The sequence below is a fragment of the Lichtheimia ornata genome (genome assembly GCF_029851405.1).
Source record: "Lichtheimia ornata isolate CBS 291.66 chromosome Unknown scaffold00027, whole genome shotgun sequence".
In the NCBI taxonomy this organism is placed as follows: domain Eukaryota; kingdom Fungi; phylum Mucoromycota; class Mucoromycetes; order Mucorales; family Lichtheimiaceae; genus Lichtheimia; species Lichtheimia ornata.
This window is the reverse complement of record NW_026695347.1, coordinates 403,915-426,782: the sequence shown is the minus strand read 5'-3', so window position 1 is coordinate 426,782 and position 22,868 is coordinate 403,915. Positions and strand designations below refer to the sequence as shown.

The window sequence follows — 22,868 nt, the reverse complement described above, 5'->3', positions numbered from 1 at the left end:
TTGCTATTGACGAGTTCGATCCTGAAACTTTCACACAAGGTACTTTCGACCATGCTGAGCGTGCTGGTTCCAAAAAGAGCTCATGTAGCATTGAAAGTTTTCGAGTTACAGGTGCGTGTATGTTAGTACTATCATGTAAAGGTGGCCCTGTATGGAATGTAATTTTTACATAGTGTCAGGGGCCTCACCTATGCTAGAGGCAAAGATGCAGAATGTTACATTTGGCTAGGAACGACTGTGACATACGACTTCAAGGCAAAATTGCTTTGATAAAAGAGAGCAAAATGGGAACCAACTATAAAGTCGACTCATGTTTAAATGGTATCTTCGCTTCGATTTACCGGAAATGCTAACGGCGATTCTCTAGAGAGCATGGTTTCATTTGCAAATCCTACATTGCAGCGGAGCATTACTAGTAAGCAATGAGTGAGAGTAAAATAAAAATGGAGCAATAATAGTCTATGTACGTAGAATGGTGTTTGTAAAAGGGAAGGAGTTAAATGGTGCAGCTTCAACTATAGCTTATTGCAGTTTTCATTATGATGCATGATATTGGCTTATGTTTGCAGCCATGGGGGTGGTCTTTATTGTATACTACAATGGTGTTACGCTAATGATTGCCGAGAACAGCTGATGGAATTGATAGGTTTATCAATGAATAATCTCCATGTCGGGTCGTTGTTTCTTGAGGTGATCGATTCTTTCATGCTGGGCTACAGGCGATTTGAAGATCGTAATGCACTTGAGCTGTGAAAATGTCTGAATAGCATCCCAGAAGCTGTCCTTAATCACGGGGCCATTGACCGAAAATGAAACCTTGTTCAATTGTGGAAGCCGTTTCAGTGTACTGATCGCATAGGTGGATGGCGCATTGGTGCACTTGAGTTCTAGGTGCGACACACGAGGACATGCTTTGATAAGCCCATCAAGGAAGCTGTCCATTGGATAGGATTTCCACTCATCGGTAAAGCTGATCTTTAGGCATTCAAGGTGATTGTGACGGTAGACAGCATCAAGAATCCTGGCGACGTTGGCATGGCTGTTGAATTGCAACACAAGTTCCTTTAGCTGACATTGAAGAGCAATGGTGTTGAGATAGCATAGGATGGGTGAATCATCATGACCTTGCTGCCGAGTGTGGAGGTCCAAATCAAGCGACTTCAAGCTCTGTGGTATCGTATCAAGTACTCGAGGGTGCATGCTGATCATTCTCGATGTCAACTTCAATTCCTCCAGCATAGGTGTGTTGTAGTGCATTTCCGGATTCAGTGCATATCGCGATATGCCCTAGTGCATTTCAGGATTCCGAAACACCCTAGTGCATTTCATGTCTATAGGCAGCTTTTTAACTTGAAGTGCTGTGATCATTTAAAATCGTATGTCGAATGAAGTTTTCACTCTTTCCGGTATTGATACTATAATAGAAATCCTCACCTACATATACTTTTACACTTCTCGTCCCGATAACTTCTCCCAAAAATGCCATATGAATTATGAATCTGATCATGCTTATAGGACGTGTTATAATATGAGGCGATGTTGTCACTTGTGAGCAAAATACTTTGTGATCATACTCGACTAGCAAAACAACACATGAGGACCTATGTTATCATCTTGGCAGGGCACAATCATCAACGGCTGCCTATAGTCCAGAAATGCACTAGGGTGTTTTGGAATCCCGAAATGCACTAGGGCATATCGCGATATGCACGGGTCCCGAAATGCACTACAACAGGTGCATTGCGTATCATCTCCCATCCATAATAAAACAGCGAAAGTTTTGTAAGACGAGGGAAGTCAATGTTGTCGATATTCTCAGTGTCATGGCTAGTATCCATATCCCATTCAAGATGCTTGAGCGTGTTGTGATGTCGCTTTACAACCGAGGTGGTGTCCTTGCATATCTCCTCTGGGAAATCAATAGTGCCGATGGTAAGCTTTGTCACGCCAGCTTCTTCGCCGTGGATTCCTTCATCCGAGTAAGTGTAACGAATACCCATGGCGTCGATACAAAGGTGGAGGCTTTTAATCGTTGGGTGATATTCCGAGACAACAAGTGCTGGCTTGATATCGGGACATGGGTGAAGTTCAAGTTCCTTGAGTGATGGAAACCGTTTCCAGATCTCGATGGTATGAGTGCAAGTGATAGGCTTGCATGAAAAGGTAAGACGTAGTGACGTTATTGTTGGCCAATGATACATTGGGAGAGAGCTGACATCGGGATCATACGTGTCACCAATGCTAAGCGAAACCAGCTTTGGGCAAGTCAACACAACCTCAGGTATGCCTAACATCGGCCCACTTTCCATATCAGCAACAAAATGCGTCAAGGTGCTGCTGACGGATTTCAACGATGAGAGAAAATGGCCAATGTGTAGTGTCGTGAACCCTTTTATAAATGCCAACGGTAAGTAAATGAAGCTTAAGAAAGAAGGGCACAACTTACCATCAATCTGTAATTCCTGCAACGAGGAAAAGTCATGATCGCCAATCAAATCGCCCAGCCATGTTCCTTCGGTATATTGATCAACGTGCAATGCCTTTATGTGCCGTGCAAACTCAATGACTGGTGCGATGGTGTTGTCTTCCTCTGATCCAATCAAGAAACGCAATCCACCAAGAGACTGGATAATGCGATCACACCATACGTGGGAAACATACAAAGACGGGCTTGGCTTCAATGAATCCATATAGCCATCATCGATAAACATGGGGATGAGGGTTGATATCACAAGGTCGTGAGGAAGCTGTCTGATGTAATCAATGCGTGTGGCATGGCGTTGCTCAGCGTCGATTTTGGCTTGTTGCAATGTAGCATAGTCTGAATCCTTTGTAACCGCCATAGTGAGTCCCTTCATGCAAATATCGATAGCTTGTTGCTGTTTTCCTTGTTCGCTGTAAATGGAGGCTTCGCGTAGATACCCAAGTGCTGAGACAGGCGACAGTTGTTGCATGAGCTTCGCATCATTAAGAGCAGCAATGAAGTTGACACACTTTGACAACCCAATGGCGCGGTCATTGAGAGTCGACATGATGGAGTCAATGGGTTGTTTCAACTTGGCCGTGGACTCTTGAACAAGCTTTGTGTATGTTCCAGAAGAAGCTATGAGCATAGGCTGTTGGCATGAATCATTCCAAATAGAGTATGTCATTGTATGCTGGCTGAGGAAGAAGTGTGTAACAAGCCCAAGTCCCGTTCACAGCTTAAAATTGCTGGGCCAAAGCCGCCCCAGTCATCACCGCCTTTATTCCCTTTATTCCCACAACGAGTCTTTTCTATTCTTGACCACCCTCTCTAAAGCTTTACTTTTACTCCTTGTCGACATTGCTTGTTCTCCATCTGCCAACAGATTGGTGTTCGGTCAGCATTACGTGACATCTCTACACTTGCTTCCGGTGGCGCATCTCGCACCTGTACTCGTTTCAGGTTCCCCTTTTACACCACGCTACACAACAGGTACGTTTGATAACGACACGTCCACAACAAAACAATCGCCATCAATCAGAATTGCTCAAGCTTGTTCAAGCTTGTTCAAGATTGTAGGAACCTTGGAATCTTGGCTGGCCCGAAGGCACCAGGCTTGGCCATACGATTATACGGCTTCTATCAAGTAATCACGTCGTCTCACAAACTTGTCCCCATGCACTTTGGTACGGTTACAGGAGGATACGGTATGTGCACTATCATGGGAGAGCGGGTTGACAGGCTTATAAGGGGGACGGTTGTTTGTTTCCGGTTGCTCATCATCATCATCATCAGGAAGATTTTCAAGCACCCAACCATTGTTGCTTTGTATTAATGGATATGGTACGTGCAATATTATCATAGGAGAGAGGGTGGGATGCTTTCAAAGTAGAGAGTTGTTTTTTTCAGGCTACTTATCGTCATCGTCATCATCATCATCATCATCATCATCACGAACTTCTTCAAGCACCCAACCATTGTCGCTTTGTAATGATGGATATGGTACGTACAATATTATCATACGAGAGAGGGTGGGATGATTTAAAGGTAGAGGGCTGTTTATTTCAGGCTGCTCATCATCATCATCATCATCACGCACTTTTTCAAGCGCCCAACGACTGTTCCTGTCTATTTGAACGGATATGGAACCAATGTCAACTACTACGGATTACCGGCCCCAGGGCACATTTTGGATCAGCAACTCCTTTATCTTTATCCAGTCCCTGCTTCCCTTGTGCTGTATTTTGTCGTGATGATTGTTGGGTGCTTTCATTTTATTTCATGTAATGATCTTGTTGGGTGCTGACGGAGGGATGGATGATTTCTTCCTTTGGGTTCACGAGGTATGTTTGTATGATGGATGGATTCATTCGAGAAGGATCAGGTTTTGTATGTGTGTTTGCCAGCCATCCGGAAAAGCTATACTCGTTGAATGAAAGGTGAATGAAAATGGTAAGAGCATATGCAGTAGGGATACAAATGGATGGAGGCGATTGTCGTATCGCTAGCTGTACTAGTGTAGTTCTTAGATGTCTGGAAATAAAAATAGATGACTCAAATTGAAAAGGAGGTTAACATGATCACTGGTAGTGGGCATGGTGTGATGGCAACAATAGGCTGTCATGTCTTTAACGTTCGCTTTATCTTTCTCATTTACAACCGTATTACTATATACATCAAGGTACAGTATGTCCAAGGAAGTCAACATGGATCGTTCATTAGTTCTCATGATCATGAATGGGAATGGCTTTATGATGCAAAGGAACAAAAACCATATCGTATTGTTGGGATCTCAAGAAATAGGCAAGCAAAGCATTGTGGTAGAAAGGATTGGATGCTTTTTAATTGAAGGTACGATAAGTGTAATCGAAAAGCTGACAACGGGCCATTAATGGGCGTCGACCACTGGAATCATCAGGGTGTTAATGATACTGCTGATGGATGCATTCCCCAGGTGAGTCTCCACACTTTCTTTTCTATTTTCTTTTATTGCTGGTGCTCATTGTGTTTGTACATTGGATTATGGTTGTGGGGAATGGATGTATAATGTGCACGGTCTAAAGCTAGCGGGCTGTGAAATACATTTTAGGCATGTCTCCATCTTGAATGATCGCCTCTTCCTTTACCAAATCCCTATTCATAATGGCCCAAATACACGATCCCAATCCTCTTTCAATGGAACCTATCAATTCCCTTCATAACCAACGACAATCCATCATTTCAACGGCAACTGAGAAGATCACGCAACTCACATGTCAATTCATGGAGAAGCTCAATGAGCGTTCGACGGCAATGGCGAATGGAGGCAACTTTGATCTTGCTTTGCGCGATGCAGCCGTTATGCAAGCTATCGATCCAACCTCTTCTCTTGGCTACTTGAAAGCAGGTGACATTTATCAGCAACAAGGAAGGCAACAAGACGCAGCAGCCATGTATGAAAAAGGTCTTGCGCATGTATCATCATCTGATTATCGTTACACCAACCTCCAAATGCGGCAAAAGGATGCACTGGATGCAACAAACAAACGCGTCGACTTCATCAGTCAACTTCCTTTGGAGCTCGTTGTGTCAGAAATATTGCCTTTGGTGTTTCACAACTACTACCAGCTAGCAGCAGACAAGCGATGCCCTTACCTTTATGTATCACGTACATGGCGACAACGGATCTTGCATGGCAACAACTTGAGCTTTTATTCCTATCGAGGGATCCTCAACTCTCCAATTCAATTCCGTGAGCTTGAACGATTTGCAGATCATGTCAAGGAATTGTCCTTGGAAGCAGGCAGAAGCGTTCCAGAGGACGATCCTCTTTCCGTTTTCGATGAGTGCGATTTCCCTAATCTCACCCATTTGACCATCTTTTGTAAGTGTCGAAAGAAAGAACATCTATGCGGTATATCTAATGTGTATATTTCATGTAGACCATGGGTATGAAGAAGAAGACGTTCTATTTGCTCTTGAATCTGTACACCGAACCGTGACGCATCTGGTCCTGTTAATGGAGGATACTATGGGATACGACGATGATCATGATACATCTCAAATTCATTTGGGTGGCGTGCTGGATCTCTGCCCTGGCCTTGTATCTTTGAGTCTGATAACGATGACCACATACGACCTCACAGTGCAATACCGAATGTTGACGCACCTCACCTTGGGCGTCGACATTTTCCCATTATCATGTGATACGATGATCAACATCCTCGCTCACCTTCCATCACTCGTATACCTTGATGTACACCACGTCCCAGATTCAGGATTTCTAACGAGCGTTTGTGGATATTGCCCAGACATGAAGCTATTGAAATGCGGTGGATACGATTCGTTTGATGAAGACATATATGATCGACATGTTAAAGGATTGCAAAAGTTGTGTTTGGGAATTGATGATGTCGACGAGCAATTCGACGCTGATGACCTTATTCCACTGCTCATTGAAAACCGACAATCCCTCGACCACATTCGCCTGACGGGAAGACTCATTGGTGAAAGCGTCTCACATTATTACAAGAGCTTGGATTTATCGTTGACATTCGACCGTTTGGACAAACTTGAGGTCCACGCAAGCAATGATCAACTTGCAATACTTGCTCTGTCAACCATCAACCGATCACCTCATCTTCGCCATGCCACATTGGGTGCTCATGCAGCGAATCGAGATGATATACGGAATGCATTGAAAGGATTATCCAGCTTGCAAACGCTTTCAACGAGAAAAATGAGGGCGGATTCGATACCGTTTCGCAACCTACTTGAGCACCAAGTACAGCTTGGAAAGGATTCACCATGGAAGGAACTACAAGTTGACATAGATGCTGATGTATCGACGTTTTCTTGGTTGAATGTAATTGGTGGATTGCAAAGCGTGACGAAGCTTGGGCTATTGACATCACACATTGAGACACCTTCAGCATACTTATCTGCCATTGCAACAATTGCCAACGGATGCCCATCTCTTTTGCACCTTGAGTTATACTTTGGTCGTCAACCAGCACCTGAAGGAACCATCACGCACATGAAAGATCATCCTACGCTGCAATGTATCCGAATCCAAGCATCATCAATCGCTGACAGGGACATTGTTAACCTCTTGTCATTCGTGAATCTCAAACATGCCATCATCATCGCACCTGTGGAGAACTACCTTATCGCGTTGCTACGAGACCGTATACCAGACGTGGAATACAGGCCTTAGGGAAGCTTTTCTTAAGAATGCTAAGAGTGTATAGCTACCTAGTATCTCGAATAAATAGCCAATCACGGATGATAATGCTCTTTGGATTGCTGCGTGATTAAGGGACCAAACGTGGATCAATAAAAGCTGTGTTTGAGGATGCCTAGCAACAGGTCTACAACGATAATTAGTTTATGATTACACGCAGCTTGGCAACAGCATGTTTTTACACAATTCAGATCACAGAGCACACCCATTCGCGCAAACTAAGCCTGATTATCGTTTCAATGCTTCAAGCTGATCCAGATGAACGAAAATAAAGCTTTCGGGTTATAGCAGCCAGTATGCAAAGCATGTATTATTTTCATCACCATTCTGAGTGTGATGCCTTGAACGAAAAAGGCTGTATGCCAAGGTTTTTGCAACTACAGCATGTAACGCTTGGGACGTCGTTAAACCGCCCCTAGTTAAGGGCGACTTCAAAATTTCTCCGATTATGCAGCCCCCACTTGAAAATCGACCAAGTCAGCACGCTCCTCCTCCGCCTGCAACAGCTTGTTCTTCTTCACCACCCTCTTTATTCTTCTTGTACAACTACTCTGTTCACGTCTTCCACCACTTGTATACCTTCTCAGCACCCTTCAGCCTTCTCCATTGTCACCATTCACTCCATCTGAAACTCTCCATCTATCAGCATCGCGTGTCCTTGGCGGCCTTCTTGTCACCACACGTCTTCTCAAACAACACCTTTTACAGCACTCGATACACCCCTCGCGTCATACGCTTCTTCACCCACTATTGCAATGCACTTTACAAACACATGCTGGTCAACCTCATTCACTCCATCTTGCTCGCCATCAACAAACGCCTTGTCACCAGAGCCTCACACAGCGTGCCAACTTGGGTTCAGACGATAAACCAAATCGAGGTCATGGAAGATTTCTTTGCAAGGTTGGTATTATGTTACTGGTGGAAGTCTTTATTCAAGGCGGGATTGGATTGGTAAGTATTGGATGGCAGGGAGAAAGTATGCACAAAGGTACTCTATTGGGGATATGATGATGGAGATGGTTCAGTTGAAGGTGATGATGCGTGGTGATCCCGTTTCCTTTTCAGCTGGTTTTTTTCATCACCTAGCGTTAAATACTACTACGGGAGGCTATGGCTATATACAACAACGTGCATGAGATGGTCACTAGCTGATTTAGGGTTCATGATAGGATTAGAACAGTGTATTAATCAATAATAAATGCATTGTTTTAAAGTAAACATGAGAGTACGCTACGTTCATAAAATGGGCTCCATGGTGCAAAGCCGCTATTTGAATACAGTGAGCCTATATGATAAGTTAATATGGTTCGAGGTTTTAAGCAGAGGATCGGTATCCGGATTAAGCGTACATAATTTAATGATGGTAAAATTGGAGGATACTTGGTTGAACGTTGTCAATGTGGAGGGCTCCTGGTGAAATCTTTTCAACCAAGAGTACTCGAAGTTGAGTTACTTAAACCATGTATCCTCCAACGTGAATGACTTCAACCATGATTACCCTTGCTTTTCAGCGTTAAACAAGGTATGCTTAATGCCATCGCACATGCTCGTCTTTACATTACGTCTATACTCCTGCTTGATGATTGTCATTTAATACTTCCAAAGGGTTGTATGGTACAACGAAGACCATTTTATGAATGTAAGCGTACTTTCATGTTTACTTTAACACAACGCATTTATTGATTCATACACTATTCTAATCCTATCATGTACCCCAAATTGGCTGTAGACGATCCAATGCATGTTCTTGTATAAAGCCATAGAGTCCCGTAGCAGTCGTCAGCGCGAGGTGATAAAAAAAGACACAAAACGCAATCACAACGCGCCCTCACCTTCAATGCAATCATCATCCCATCACCATATCCCTGATACAATACCTTTGTGTATAGCTGCTCCCTGTGATCCAATACCTACCAATCCGATCATGTCATGAATGAAAACTTCCACTGTAACATGATACCAAGCTTGCAAAGAGAACGTTTATGTCCTCGGTTTGGGTTATAGCCTAACGCACGTTGGTACGCTGTGTGGGCTTTGGTGACAAGGCTTTTGACAATGGCGAACAAGATGGAGCCAATGAGGTGACCAACATGTGTTTGTAAAGTGCATTGCAACAGTGGTGAAGAAACGTATGACGCGTGGGTTGTATCTTGTGTTGAAAAAGGTGTTGTTTGAAAACGCGTTGTGGCGACAAGAAAGCCAGCCAAGGACACGCGATGCTTACAGATGGAGAGTTCCAGGTGGAGTAAATGGTGACAATGGAGAAGTCTGAATGGTGACAAGAATACAAACAAGAGGCGGAAGGCGTGAACAGAGTAGTTGTACAAGAAGAATAAAGAGGTGTGTAAAGAAGAACAAGCTGTTGGATTTGGAGCGTGCGTGCTGACTTAGTCGATTTTCAAGTGGGGGCTGCATAATCGGATAAATTTTTCTAAGTCGCCCTTAACTAGGGGTGATTTAAAGATATCCCTGTCAGGGCCATTGTTAATCTCTTGTCGTACATCAACCTCAAACGTGTCATCATCATCGCACTATTGGAGAACGATCTTATCGCATTGCTATGAGACACTATAACACATGTTGATAATAAAGTGTAGTGAATCCTTTCTTAAGCATGATATGGGTATATAGCTAGCTGCTATTGACTGCCATTATGTTTTACACATGTTGTAAGCGTGATGCTATATGAAATTTGAAAAGAGGTCTTTGTTCATTGTTAGTCGCCTCACTCATATCAGCCAAAGATCCAAAAACCAATCATTGACAATGCAAAATATACATTCTCCTTTTACCTAAATTGCCATTGATTGACCTTCCCTATCCGTCGTTGGTGTATACCATTACGTAGAGCGTCTATTCCGCTACACAATGGTGTTCGTTTTATTTTCCTACGACACCTTTTTTGCACTCTTTGCACCTTCCCTATCGGGCAATTCTGCGGTATATATATGCCCGCGCGCGTGAAAAAACAAGGAAAATTGCAACAGACCATCTCGGATAGTATAGTGGTCAGTATCCCCGCCTGTCACGCGGGAGACCCGGGTTCAATTCCCGGTCCGAGAGCAACTTTCGCGATGTTTCCACTTCAGTTTCTTTTTTATTTTTTGGTTTTGGATGGGTCACGTGACGTCTGGTTGCGTAGTAGCTTATACCATTGTAGTAAAATGGAAGTGAATGGAAATCATATACCCTTTTTCTTTTCACTCCCTTGTCAACGTTGGCCTTAAGACACCATTCTTTGCCCCTTGTTAGTATATCCTTATGAGATTCCTTAGGCTCTTTTTCCTTATCTACACATGTCCAGTGAATAGTGGATCACAGATAATGATGATGATCTTTGGGTTGATGAGTGATTTCGGTGCTAAATGCGGATAATAGATGTTGCATTTGAGGATGTCTGTATAAGGTACCAAAAATACCGGTGATAAAATTGCTATTAGTCTATTGACAGCGCGCGAGTCAATAAGGCTAAACAATCCTGCATACTTTGATCCATCATTCAATGCTATTTTTGCATACAAACTTACCACAGCAACCACTATACCATAGCAACCATGTTGTTATGGCAACCACCTTACCACAGCAACCTGTCAATCTATTTTAGGAACAATGGAGGTTTCGGCCTTCGGCGTTCTTTTCCACACTTCTTCTGTGTCAAAAGACATTCATGCATAACCAGGTGTAGCTGTCATCTTTGACACCTTGTATGGGAGGCTTTCTTTTAGGGATCTCTCATCTCTTTGTGGCTTACACTTTACGATTACCCTTTTCTTGATTTTTGAGCTTTGACTTTGTTTCATCGGATCGGCGTGTTCGATACATTGATTGTGTTTGTTATAGCAATAATAGTTTATTTGGTACGTAGTCTATGATAGATGCCCCCCTTTATGTACAACTCGACTCACATGCCAGGATTTTCTGATTTAGGCCTTGCTGTTTTTTTTTCTGCTTGCACGCTTCCTTTATTGCATGGTAGAGAAGCCGCTCATCAGCAAAGACAGTCGAGTTATCCCACAAGCATCTATCACTATCAAGAGTACCCATTCCAAGTTTCATCTCATCTCATTGTGCAACCACGTGACCCCTTTTGGATACAAGGTGTTCCCCAATTCTACCCAATGTACAACCCATACCAGTATTACAACGTGCAACAGCCCTAGTCGTTCCCAATGCCAGGGTACGCTATCCCACCACCACCACCCATGTGCTACTTCTCTGGTGAGAGCATTCATGAGGATCCAGTCTTGTTCCTTGAAGAGTTCCACAGGAGTGCTACAACAAGAAACAGCTTGAGTGACAAGTTAAAGTATCAGCTTCTGGATCATCATCTCAAGGGAGAAGTGTTGGACTGGTTTCGCAAGGAGGGCAAGAAGGATCTTCCGTTTGATGATGGCACATTAAATTGTTTTGTACAAAGGTTCTTATCAAGGTTCCTCACTGAAGAAAGGAGAAACCAAATGTAGGAAGATTTTTACATGCGCACCCAAGGAGAAAACGAGCCTAGCGAGGCCTATATTCATTCAAAAATTCAACTTTGGGCGATTGCAACTGGATCAGCAAGATGTCACCAACCCCGATCTAAGTGCCATACGTTGTTGATTGCAACAACACAATGAGTTCTTTCTTAAGCTCACAAAGCCAAAGACCATCGAGGAGTTGAGAGAAATCGTACGCCTTGCTGACCAATGTAAAACAAATCCTTCTTCTTTTTTTTTTGTGTATGGCCCGTGGGCATTTATTGTAATACGACCTCGTATCGCAGAGTGACGTGGCCGTGACAGGTACAAAAAGTAATCAAATGAAAGAAAGTAGATGTCTATATATAGGTAGCTAATTATACTGATAAAGAAGAATACAGATGGCTGGCATGTGCAGCCACGGCTGTAGAGATAAAATTGGTATTGTTGAAAATGAAAGCCCAATGGGCGCACCATATGGCTTGGAGAATGCATGAACAAAGGGTAGCTTGTTGTCGTTGTTGTTGAGCAGAACCAGGAAATTGGGCGGTACGAAGACATTGAAAAAGCGATGAGAGATCCGGATCCGCACAGTGGATGGGTCTCCAGACCTGTTGCCAAACTTCGCCTTTTTTGGGGCATCCCATGAGAAAATGAAAATCGTCATCACATGTCGTTAAGCAAATACGGCAGAGATGAGAGGTGACAAAAGCAGGAGCGATGTGATGAACACGACTGGAAGTAGGAAGACGATCGTGGAGAAGGCGATACCAAACATTCCGCGCTGTATGATGCATAGGTGTACGCCAAAATGTAGTCCATGACACAGAAGAGTTGTCCGATGGATTGTCTGGAGCGATGAGCTTGCGGTATGTTTTTGAGCGCCACATGTTGCCATCCATTGCTTCAACAAAAGAACTTGTCAAGATGGATGTATCGGGCAAACGAGATGATGTGTGTACGTGTGTCGCTTGTGTATGGTCGCACAAGCGTGCAAAGAATGAGTGAAGCTTAAGGCGATCTTGATCCATGTGAGTTCGAAAACGTGATAAGAGGAGAGGATATTGACAACCATCAGCTCTGGTCTGTAATCGTAAAGAGGACGTCCCATCCAAAACAAACAAGTCGCCAACAAGCAAATTCTTGAAACCCGGTTGCCGAAAAGAGGTAGCATCATCCGCTGTGGACCAAATGGCATTAAGAGGCAAAAGCAAACTGGTTGCAGGTGATGGCTGAATGATGTCCCAATCAATGTTGATCTTGTCCATGGCGCGAAAAATCAGGGTCGATATGGATACTTCTCTGGTGCTTGGTTTGCGAGCCTCTTGACACCGTAACAATGTGTGGATATCGCCATCAGAAAAACGACGATCCCGAAGAAGGTGATGGTATAAAACATGGGTGTGAGGTAACCATTCATCTGTTGAAAAGCTCAATAGTTCCTGGATCCACCTTAATTGTAGTGCATTTTGTTGCGTGGCTGGATCTAGAATAGCGATGCCGCCATAAGAGCGTAATCTGCAAAGAGTGGCAAAGGCGATTCGAGGAAACATGTTGCGCATCAAAAACTTGCCAATGATGGATTTGAGGCGGTTCAGATAAACAGTGGTCGTAGGCGTCAATCGTAACACGTGCCATACTCGTGATAATACAAGTGAATTGGCAACGGTAGCTCTCCCTCGTATCGACAATGTGCGCTGGCTATGTTGCTTACATGCTGTGGAAAGGTCGTGTAGCAATTGGTCAAGGAATAGTTGGAGTTGGTGTGTTGACGAAGCCAAAGGATACCCAAGATAAGTAATTGCGGATGGTGAGAGGCGATCATGTGGTGCTGGCATGTTGTTAGACATCAAAACTTGGCTCCAAGTGGCATGAGTGGCACCTGAGAGGCTGATAGCTTGAGTCTTTTGGCGATTAAAACGTGCATTCGAGGCCCTCTGATAACAGGCAACATGAGACAACAATCGTTCAAAATCCATGGGGTCCTTGAGAAAAACCATGACATCATCCGCATATGCCAAAAGCTTGATGGGTGGGAGAGGTGAGGACGTAGCTGATTGCCAAGGTTGAAAGCCCTGAAAATTGGCATCTCCAATAATGGTACGTAAAAATGGCTCAAGGGCCAAATTAAACAAGATTGGTGACAAAGGGTCACCTTGGCGTAATCCACGTAGCTGCTGAATCGGTGTTGATATATGGCCATTCACGTTGATGTGGATCGATGTTGAGAAAAACAAGGCGCAAATAGTGTGAATGATAGAGGCTGGAAAACCAAATCGAAGCAGCACAGCTCTGAGATAATCCGGATGCACCCTATCATATGCTTTTTCCTGATCCAAAAGCAAGCCAAGTTCTGTTGATCCTTGTTGAGAGGCCTGTTCCATAGCAATGCGGGTCAGGAGACCATTGACACCGATGAAGCGGCCTGGCATGAAACCACTTTGATAAGGAGTGATCAAGGAAGAGGCAGCATTGATGATCCTTGCGTTAAGCAGTCGAGTGAAGATCTTCGCGTCACAGTTGATTAAAGAAATGGGCCTCCAATTGGCAAGGTTGGTGAGATCCCCTTTCTTTGGCAGAAGGCACATACATGTATCATTCCAAGAGCTGGGGAAAATACCATGTTGTAGAGCATCGTCGTAAACTCGCATGACCAAATTAGTGTATAACGGATGGGTGAAAACCAATCTCCACGCTTGGTATGGCAAACCATCAGGGCCAGGACTACTGTGATGTGGTGTGCGAGAAGCAGCAGATTGAAGATCATCAAGCGAAAAGGCACGTACCAAATCTTCTTGGTCTGAATCCTCCAAACGAAGAGTGGAAGGCAATTGTGTAAACATTGTATCCATAGCCGAGGTTGAAATAGGTTCTGGTGAGTACAATTCTTGATAAAAGCATTGTACTGCCGAGTGCATATCACTGGTTGTTGAACACATAGCGCCGGTATGTGGATGTTGTAATGTTGCAATGCTACGTTTGACTTGTCGATCCTGTATCGTACGTTTGAGGTACCCTGCTGATGTCTCACCACGTTCCCTCCATCGTTGACCTGCACGCAATGCTTGAACATCCACCATCTCCTGTTGCAACGTGGCTATTTGACGTTCCATAATGGGCAAACGCCATGCACGAATGGCAGCTGGAGGTTTGGATCTTAGGAAACGGTTCCTTTTAGATTGCAATGCTGATAGCTGTTTCTTTCGCCAATCTGCTTGTTGTCGAGAATGAGTCTTCAAATGATGTGTGAGGATACCTTTTATGCTCTCCCATTGAGATTGTGGAGAAGGCATGTCATGGAGTCGTGGGTAATGTGATGTCAAAGCATCATTGAGCTGTCGACGAAAAGATGGCTGTTGAAAAAGCAGTGGGTTGCCACGCCAAAACCCCTTGCCTAGTTTGGGCGGTCCCATGGTAAATGTTGCAGACAAAAGTGCATGATCGGTCCACTCGTTGTTAACAAATGAAATGTCTTTGTGATGAATGGAGCTGCTGAACTGGCTTGGTGCATAGATGTAGTCAATGGTCGATAAATAATTGCTGTGTCGATATGTGGGAATGCCATCGAAATGGAGTTCATCACGTGTGCAATTAAAAAAGTGCAAGTCGAGCCATGTAAGCCATGTTGAAGGCGCATTCAAATGTAAGCCGCTGCGTTGTAAATCGTAATTGAAATCACCCATGATGAATAACCTGTCAGTGTGGATTTGGTTATTCACCAAAGGTGCAATGTGCTGATACAATGAGTTGAAAAACTGATATCTTTCTCGTTTCGAGTGTGCTGGTGCATAAACGTTGAGGACGTAAAAATCATGAAATGCGTTGTCAGTGTGTTGGATGTGCACAAGTTGAGCACGCGTGGTAAAATCAAGAGGTATCTCGTGCATGTGCAAGGCTGAAGATAAAAGGACGATACCACAATGTTGAGTCCAAAATGATTGATGGGCACAAAATTGTTTGTGAAAAGTGTCTTTGAGAGTTGGTGTGGAAGCGTGGGTTTCTTGAAGTGTGATAATGTGAGCTGATTGCTGTCGTAGAAATCGAATGAGGGATGCACGAGCTGAAGGCCGACGGAGTTTGGCTAGCCCGTTACAATTGAGTGAAAGGAATGTAATGTGGTTGTTTCTGGATATCATGATGAGCAAATTGATGATGGAGTATGGGCCACTTATTGGGACCCTGCCTCTGTAGGATCACGAGGGAAGCTAATGCGACCCGAACGAGTGACCCTAGCAAAGAGGTGTGCAGCAAATTGATCGGCTTTTCCCATCTCGGCCAAACGATGATAGATTATGGCAGCAAGAGTACGTTCCTGGTGATTGTCAAAATTCTCTGCTTCAATCATATCCATACAACCATTCGACATCGGCAAGCGTCGATACCAGTCCTTCGAAAGTGTGACAACTTGTGCTGATTTCAATACGTCGCTCGATAACATCGCCTCATAAGTGCCATCACAAACGGCAACGACTACTTGGTCGATCGTCTCTTCCAATTCAGATTGTTGTGTCATATCAACATCTAGATCCGTATCCATAGAATCTTCAAGGTCAGAAGCCGAATCCTCATCCGGAATATCTGCGGCAGTGGTAGAATCGGCTTGTTCCACCAAACTGGGTTGCTCAATAATGGGTGTTGATGGCTCGACCTGATGGCGGGATTTCCTCTTGCGAACATTTTGATCAACGCGATCCGTCAACTTAGGGATATCCTCTGTCACCACAGTATGTTGGCTACGATTGGTCTTACGACGAGTACGATTTTCTTCTCCTAGCACCCAATCTTTCTTGCGAGGGCAATTGTAAGAGAGATGACCACGTGCTCCACAATTCCAACATTCTCTCATTTGACTTCTGCGTAAAGGACAATCTTTGACCCCATGACCTGCATCATGGCAACGAGAACAGTGAAGAGGCATATCCGCATACGTAGCATAGATCAAATTGTTTTCATCTCCTTCCCATGCAATATGGTGGCCCAATGGCAAAAAGTCTTGTTCACCTTCGATCGGAGCCACGTTGAGTACAGCGAAACCATTGCCCATGAAGAGATTGGTGGTTTCATCTCGATTAATGCCGACATCCAAAACTTGACCATACATTGCCATGGTAGCATGTAAACCAGCTTTCAGCTTTTCAAGATCCATAAAAGGGAGATGCGTCAAACGAATCTTCTTGACGATAGCATCGCCTGTGATACCAGCTGTACCACGAACAAATGTTTGTTGTGGAAACTCTAAGCCACGTGTCAAAGCACGTGCACTTTCCTCTTGTGTGTTGAAATAAGCTTCAAGGACAACTCGAGGACCCTCCCTATGAACAAGTACACCATTGACGTGATGAAATTGCTCTGTGAGCAGTTTCAAGATATCCTTCAGAGTGCCAGAACGAGAACTAACGTCAAAGAAAATGCTGCCGGGGGATCGACCTCGACGAAAAACATGCGAATGGATGACGGTTTGCTGATTCGTCTCACCAGCGTTTGCAATCGTGAAATGGCGATGTACCAAAGACACCCGTTTCTTCTGTGCGATTTGCGCCCATGAAAGTTTGGGGTCGAGAGATATGGTTGGTGGTGTTTGGGCGACTTCCAAATGGTCGCCTGAGGGCGTTTCAGGCATTGATGATAATGAGCGGAAAAACCCGATTGATTACAAATCCTTCTTCTGCACCTGGTGTTGGACAAACTAACATACACGAAAATCCTCAAGATAAACGGGTAGAGCAACAAGTCCAAATCCTCCATAACACCCAAAGACAACACCAACAAGCTTGGGGAAGAGGATAGATAAATTGATGCAACAGATGGAGAACCTTGCAATCATGCAACGGAAGGTCTTGGAAAAAGTAGCCGATCAGCCGAAATCATCCTCAAGAGCAAGTAGTGGTAGTTACAAGCCCGTGTGCTTTAATTGCCACAAACAAGGTCATTACATGGATCAGTGTCGAGCTGAGTGCGGTGGTTGTGGAGCATCAGGTCATGTCATTTCACATTGTAATGCCTATAAGAGTCAACCAAGCAACGTGTACAATCCCTCCACCCAACGAGAATTGGTTTCAGAGGCTAGTGAGAAAAATGGCGATATGGGTGCTGAGCAAGAGGATTTTCGGCAGGGTCGCCGTAAGCAGGTGTGGTCACCCATGACAACACAAAGCCTGTAAATGACATGCAAGTGGTGCACAATGTGGGTGATACAAATGGACCTTCTTCATCGTATGCTGCCTAAGGAACAACATCTATGGATACTCAACCTAAATAGTCATCAGCCCCACAACCAGCTCAAGCACCAAAGTACAGGATTTCCCCAAAAGAAGTGGAACATGAGGATAATGATTTCGTGGTTAAGGTGCTTGTTTTCGTAGGTGATTATTTATTCGTGGCTAATGACGAGTGAGTTCATGGGTGGTAGTTTTTGGTTTCGTGGGCGCGGCTTTTAGAAGTCTAAGGGGTAGGTGTAGACGTAAAAGTATAGACTACATAGAAGCAAAGAACAAAAAATCAGCTTTTAGAATGCCCAGGGCGTCATAGGATAAAGAAACATCAATGACTGCATTGGCGTAGAGGAAACGCCTGCAGATTTTGATGGTCCATATTTGACCAAAACATACATTTGACTATGGTATTCGTTATGTGAGGGTTGCCATGTGGATGGTCAAGTGCGCTAATAGCGTTTGCAGGATTCATGGACAAAGGGATAATTCCAATCTTCACATTCTTGGAGTTCTTGGGTCCATGCTTCGTGTCGATCAGGCGGTAATCTTGTTTCTCATCCATAAGTCAAGAAGAAAGGTGTGTATCCATGGTGACGAGTGGTTGTTTTCCTAGATACAAAACGTACAAGGGGATGAAAAGGTTCCTTTTACTACACAATGCTAGAGCAATGCGTAACGTATGTGATTGGATCATGAGATGGTACACAATGGATTAAAGGAAGATGTTCATCAATCGCTATCATTGTTGAACTTGCTGTTGCCAGGCAACATGAATAAATGATGGCTACATGTCGTGCCTAACATAACCTGTGTTGGCTCCTCTTCCGCTCGTGATGATGTGGTTGGTCATCCCAAACCGCGCTTTTATTCTCAGATATTGATCTTATAAAAAACATAAACAAATAAACCCTCTAAATCCAGACCTTCTCAACGAGCAAATGAAAGACATCATGGCATTAAACAAGGGAGGGAACAAAGACTTGATAAAATAAAAGATATCATTGGCCATCATAGGGATGGGAGCCAACCACATCAACCCTCGCTTCAGAGTCGCCAACTCTACGGGGAAACCTTCCCATGTTGATCTGCCATTACCACCACCAATCCGACGAACAGCCAATCGTTGCCTTTTTCGACATCAAAGCAGCATACGACTCAGCGACAGATGCATCATCTGGATACCTTTAGCCCTTCAAAAGCAAGCATGGGGGAATCTCTGCATACTATAAATGGGATGGGAAATTAAACATTAGCATACAAAAAGGAAAAAATCAAAAATCATCTCGTCTTGGTCCAAGGGTGGATGCCCAGCACATCGTCGTTGTCATCCACAGCAACCCATCGGACCACGTTGCGCGGCTTAGATAGAGATAAGAGCATAGTATTGGAAAAATTTCATCTATTAGATGTAGGGGAGCTAAACGCATTGAGAGTCGAGCGACTTGCAACAGGGATTGTGGTAGAGTCACTATCCCGCGCTTGTTGTCGAAGCAGGTGACAAAGCTAACTTTGAAATTGGATAGGGTTAGTTGGCCCATGCGTAACATCCCCTTTCACCATAAAGCTTGTCAGGTTGTATATCCTCTTTGCCCTCTATCGGATTAGGGGTTTATCCTTTTTCCCTTCTAATTGTTGACTTTTTCCTATTAGGGTGGTACATCGAAGTTTCGAAGTTGCAACTCTAATCTCCTTTGTTGCTTCACACACCATTCCATAAACGCATACTTGAAATCATGCCATGATTTGAAATGTTGATGGAAAAACCATGATTGAGGCTTTCTCAAAAGATATGAGGTCATAAGCAACATCATGCTTTAGCTTTGGTGCTTGGCGAACAAATTCACAGCCTTGTCAAACATCTTGAGCCAATATACAGGTTCATCTCCTTTATGGAAGCGTGGCACTCGAGGCACCATTCGATTCTATCCATGAGTCGTTGTTACTTCCTTTGATCTTTTGCCAGTATGGGACCAATCGAGCGAATCGGAGGGCATTTCTTTGTTTTAGGACCCAATTGTTCACTCGACTTTCCAGTAGTAGGTACCAATGATCCATGCGACTCTTTGATCGTTGAATACTTTTGAGAGCGAAAGAAAGGGGTTTAGTCTATGAAGTGGAACATGTCGAATCATACCTATGAACCATCCACTGCCATTTGGTGATCCATGTTTTTGGAACGACACATAAACAAAAGACATGCCAAAGCCTTGACAACAATAAAGAGTTCGCCACCGCGGCTCGACCAAATACCGAAAGGTTGCGATGACTGAGTAGTGATGTTTGAGTCTTAATCTCGATGTAGATGCTATCGAGGAAGGTGAGTAGTTGCATTGACGTATTATAGATGGGATAGCCGAAGTATGTGATAGCCGAAGTCGAGGTGCGATCATGCCAAGTTGTAGCCAACGGTTGTAAAAGTGTCTTCCAAGATCCACGTGGTACCCCTGAAAGAGAGAAAATCACGGTCTTGTGTAGATTGACGGAGCCGTTAGATACGGAGCCACATGTCAAATTACATGAATGCTCTTGGTTGGAGCTTGTTGGAAAAGTAGGTCACCCAACGTTTTGATCACTTTCATCACAAATCCAAAGAAGGATGTATGGTCTTTATCTTGACGTCATGGTTCATGCATGGAGTACCATAACGATCTTGTGTGCTCAATAAATGTAATTGCATAAATCAATTGCCTCAACCCCGCCGATTTTAGGGGGCTATGTAAATAAAAGATGACCTCTTCTCTGTGAGCAGTACACCCTACCTATATGAGCGCATGTATACCTGGCTTGAACGTGGCTCAATGAAATTGGATCGGATCAAGACAACTAAATTATGAAAGTGAATGCTTGGAGCGAAGTATCGTTTTCATGTGTTGGAATTGGCATACGTTTGGTTTGGGACATCGCTTTTAATTTTGCGTGGATACATACATGATAAAAGGTATGAGCTCACAGAGAAACGGGGCCACATTGGATTATGCTCGTAACCATGAAAGGTGGTATCCATGGCTACTCGAATGATGTTGATTTGGTATCCATGCAACAAGTGATGCTGCTGCATGAAACGTTTTGGCTCTTAGATGCTACGAGAAGAGGAAAGGTACGATCCCATTGTAGCCTGCTTGGACGTCGCTTTGTTGTAGTGCATTTCCGGATTCAGTGCATATCGCGATATGCCCTAGTGCATTTCAGGATTCCGAAACACCCTAGTGCATTTCATGTCTATAGGCTGCTTTTTAACTTGAAGTGCTGTGATCATTTAAAACCGTATGTCAAATGAAGTTTTCACTGTTTCCGGTATTGATACTATAATAGAAATCCTCACCTACATATACTTTTACACTTCTCGTCCCAATAACGTCTCCCAAAAATGGCATATGAATTATGAATCCGATCCTGTTTATAGGACGTGTTATAATATGAGGCGATGTTGTCACTTGTGAGCAAAATACTTTGTGATCATACTCGACTAGCAAAACAACACATGAGGACCTATGTTATCATCTTGGCAGGCCACAATCATCAACGACTGCCTATAGACATGAAATGCACTAGGGTGTTTTGGAATCCTGAACTGCACTAGGGCATATCGCGATATGCACGGGTCCCGAAATGCACTACAACAGCTTTGCCAACAGAGCTACCAAAAGCTGCACAATCCATCATGAGCATCTTTGTGGGATGGGTGTATGGTAATACGATCCACACTTTAATGCATGGTATGCAAGCAACGATCAATCATCATCCATCCTAATGGGTACGTTCATGATTCATCCCACCTCAAGCAGCAATGGTATGCTACAAGGTCTTGTATCACTGAACGTCTATTCCTTATCCCAAACAGGGTACCTTTTGTTGTAGGACATTTCCGGACTCAGGACATATCACGATATGCCCTAGGACATTTTAGGATTCCGAAACGTCCTAGGGCATTTCAGTACCATAGACAGCTTTTTCAACTTTTAAGTGCTGCAATCACAAAGTCATATGTCAAATGAAGTTTCCACTCTTTCCGGTATTGATACTTTGTGATGAACGCCCACCTACCTATGCTTTCATGCTTGTCTTTCCCATGACTTCTCTCAAAAATGGCACATGAAATATGAATCCGACCCTGCTTCCAACATGTGTTATCATATGGGACAAGGCTGTCACAGGTGATCAAATGCTTTGTGATGGTATTCAAATAGCAAAACAATACACAACGACGTATGTAACCAAGTTGGCAGGGCACAATTACCAAGAGCTGTCTATGGTACTGAAATGCCCTAGGACGTTTCGGAATCCTAAAATGTCCTAGGGCATATCGCGATATGTCCGGGTCCCGAAATGTCCTACAACACCTTTAACCTTATACAAACAACGACCACAACCACTCAAGTATTACCCATGTTGAGTCACGAAAGGTGATAATCATACATGGAGCATTACTCCGTGATAGAACCTTTCCTCAAGGAAAAACGAAGCTTGTCCAACTCCTAAGACCAGGACACGCCTATAATGACAGAGATCCAGTCGTCAATCGATGACCGCCCACCCTTTATTAAAAATGATAAATGACAATAAAGGCGAGGGGACACAAGTAAGTATGTGCAACATCCTTGTTGGGTTCGTTCGAATACGCATTGGCTTTCTCACTTCCACAAGATATCACTTTGCTACGTTCTTTTACTCATTCATCGTCCACCACCATCATCCTTGTTAGTGAATGCAACGCACATGATGATTGGATATCTCGAGACCGGCATTCGTTTGTTCACAGGGAACATCTCAGCACGCTTCATGGAACCATACGTTGCCAACAGGGACAACGCTTGCACATCACGTTGATGGCGCACTCTGCAACATGTACTACTGCTGTATACTTGTTGTATCACCCCTAACGTGCCTACATATACACAATACCCATGGAATGTTGATATCGGGCTCTGCCAGTGATAGCCTTCATGAACCTAAGCATAAGAAAAGATGCATGCAGGGATTTGGCAACCATTAGCATACCCAACCTCGAG

The 22,868-nt window shown here is 43.9% G+C and overlaps 7 protein-coding genes and 1 non-coding gene across 8 annotated transcripts; 4 read left to right on the top strand and 4 right to left on the bottom strand.

Moving 5' to 3' along the window:
• Positions 1-651: 651 nt before the first annotated feature.
• Positions 652-1,368, bottom strand: O0I10_006336 (uncharacterized protein; the record flags this gene model as incomplete). Its single annotated transcript, XM_058486365.1, has 2 exons — positions 652-1,287; positions 1,351-1,368. 2 exons carry the CDS (start codon positions 1,366-1,368, stop codon positions 652-654), a joined length of 654 nt encoding a protein of 217 aa, XP_058342977.1.
• A 320-nt stretch (positions 1,369-1,688) lies between these two features.
• O0I10_006335 (uncharacterized protein) lies at positions 1,689-3,152 on the bottom strand (the record flags this gene model as incomplete). Its single annotated transcript, XM_058486364.1, has 2 exons — positions 1,689-2,389; positions 2,447-3,152. The coding sequence occupies 2 exons, from the start codon at positions 3,150-3,152 to the stop codon at positions 1,689-1,691; spliced, it is 1,407 nt and encodes a 468-aa protein (XP_058342976.1).
• A 1,955-nt stretch (positions 3,153-5,107) lies between these two features.
• Positions 5,108-7,160, top strand: O0I10_006334 (uncharacterized protein; the record flags this gene model as incomplete). The annotated part of the gene is made up of 2 exons (XM_058486363.1): positions 5,108-5,828; positions 5,887-7,160. The coding sequence occupies 2 exons, from the start codon at positions 5,108-5,110 to the stop codon at positions 7,158-7,160; spliced, it is 1,995 nt and encodes a 664-aa protein (XP_058342975.1).
• A 3,021-nt stretch (positions 7,161-10,181) lies between these two features.
• O0I10_006333 lies at positions 10,182-10,256 on the top strand. Its single transcript has one exon. It is a non-coding gene; the product is annotated as a tRNA-Asp (tRNA).
• Positions 10,257-11,359: 1,103 nt separating this feature from the next.
• O0I10_006332 (uncharacterized protein) lies at positions 11,360-11,653 on the top strand (the record flags this gene model as incomplete). The annotated part of the gene is made up of 1 exon (XM_058486362.1): positions 11,360-11,653. The coding sequence occupies one exon, from the start codon at positions 11,360-11,362 to the stop codon at positions 11,651-11,653; it is 294 nt and encodes a 97-aa protein (XP_058342974.1).
• Positions 11,654-12,024: 371 nt separating this feature from the next.
• On the bottom strand, positions 12,025-15,783 carry O0I10_006331 (uncharacterized protein; the record flags this gene model as incomplete). The annotated part of the gene is made up of 1 exon (XM_058486361.1): positions 12,025-15,783. The coding sequence occupies one exon, from the start codon at positions 15,781-15,783 to the stop codon at positions 12,025-12,027; it is 3,759 nt and encodes a 1,252-aa protein (XP_058342973.1).
• A 32-nt stretch (positions 15,784-15,815) lies between these two features.
• O0I10_006330 (uncharacterized protein) lies at positions 15,816-17,267 on the bottom strand (the record flags this gene model as incomplete). Its single annotated transcript, XM_058486360.1, has 1 exon — positions 15,816-17,267. The coding sequence occupies one exon, from the start codon at positions 17,265-17,267 to the stop codon at positions 15,816-15,818; it is 1,452 nt and encodes a 483-aa protein (XP_058342972.1).
• A 202-nt stretch (positions 17,268-17,469) lies between these two features.
• On the top strand, positions 17,470-17,808 carry O0I10_006329 (uncharacterized protein; the record flags this gene model as incomplete). Its single annotated transcript, XM_058486359.1, has 1 exon — positions 17,470-17,808. The coding sequence occupies one exon, from the start codon at positions 17,470-17,472 to the stop codon at positions 17,806-17,808; it is 339 nt and encodes a 112-aa protein (XP_058342971.1).
• Positions 17,809-22,868: the final 5,060 nt, after the last annotated feature.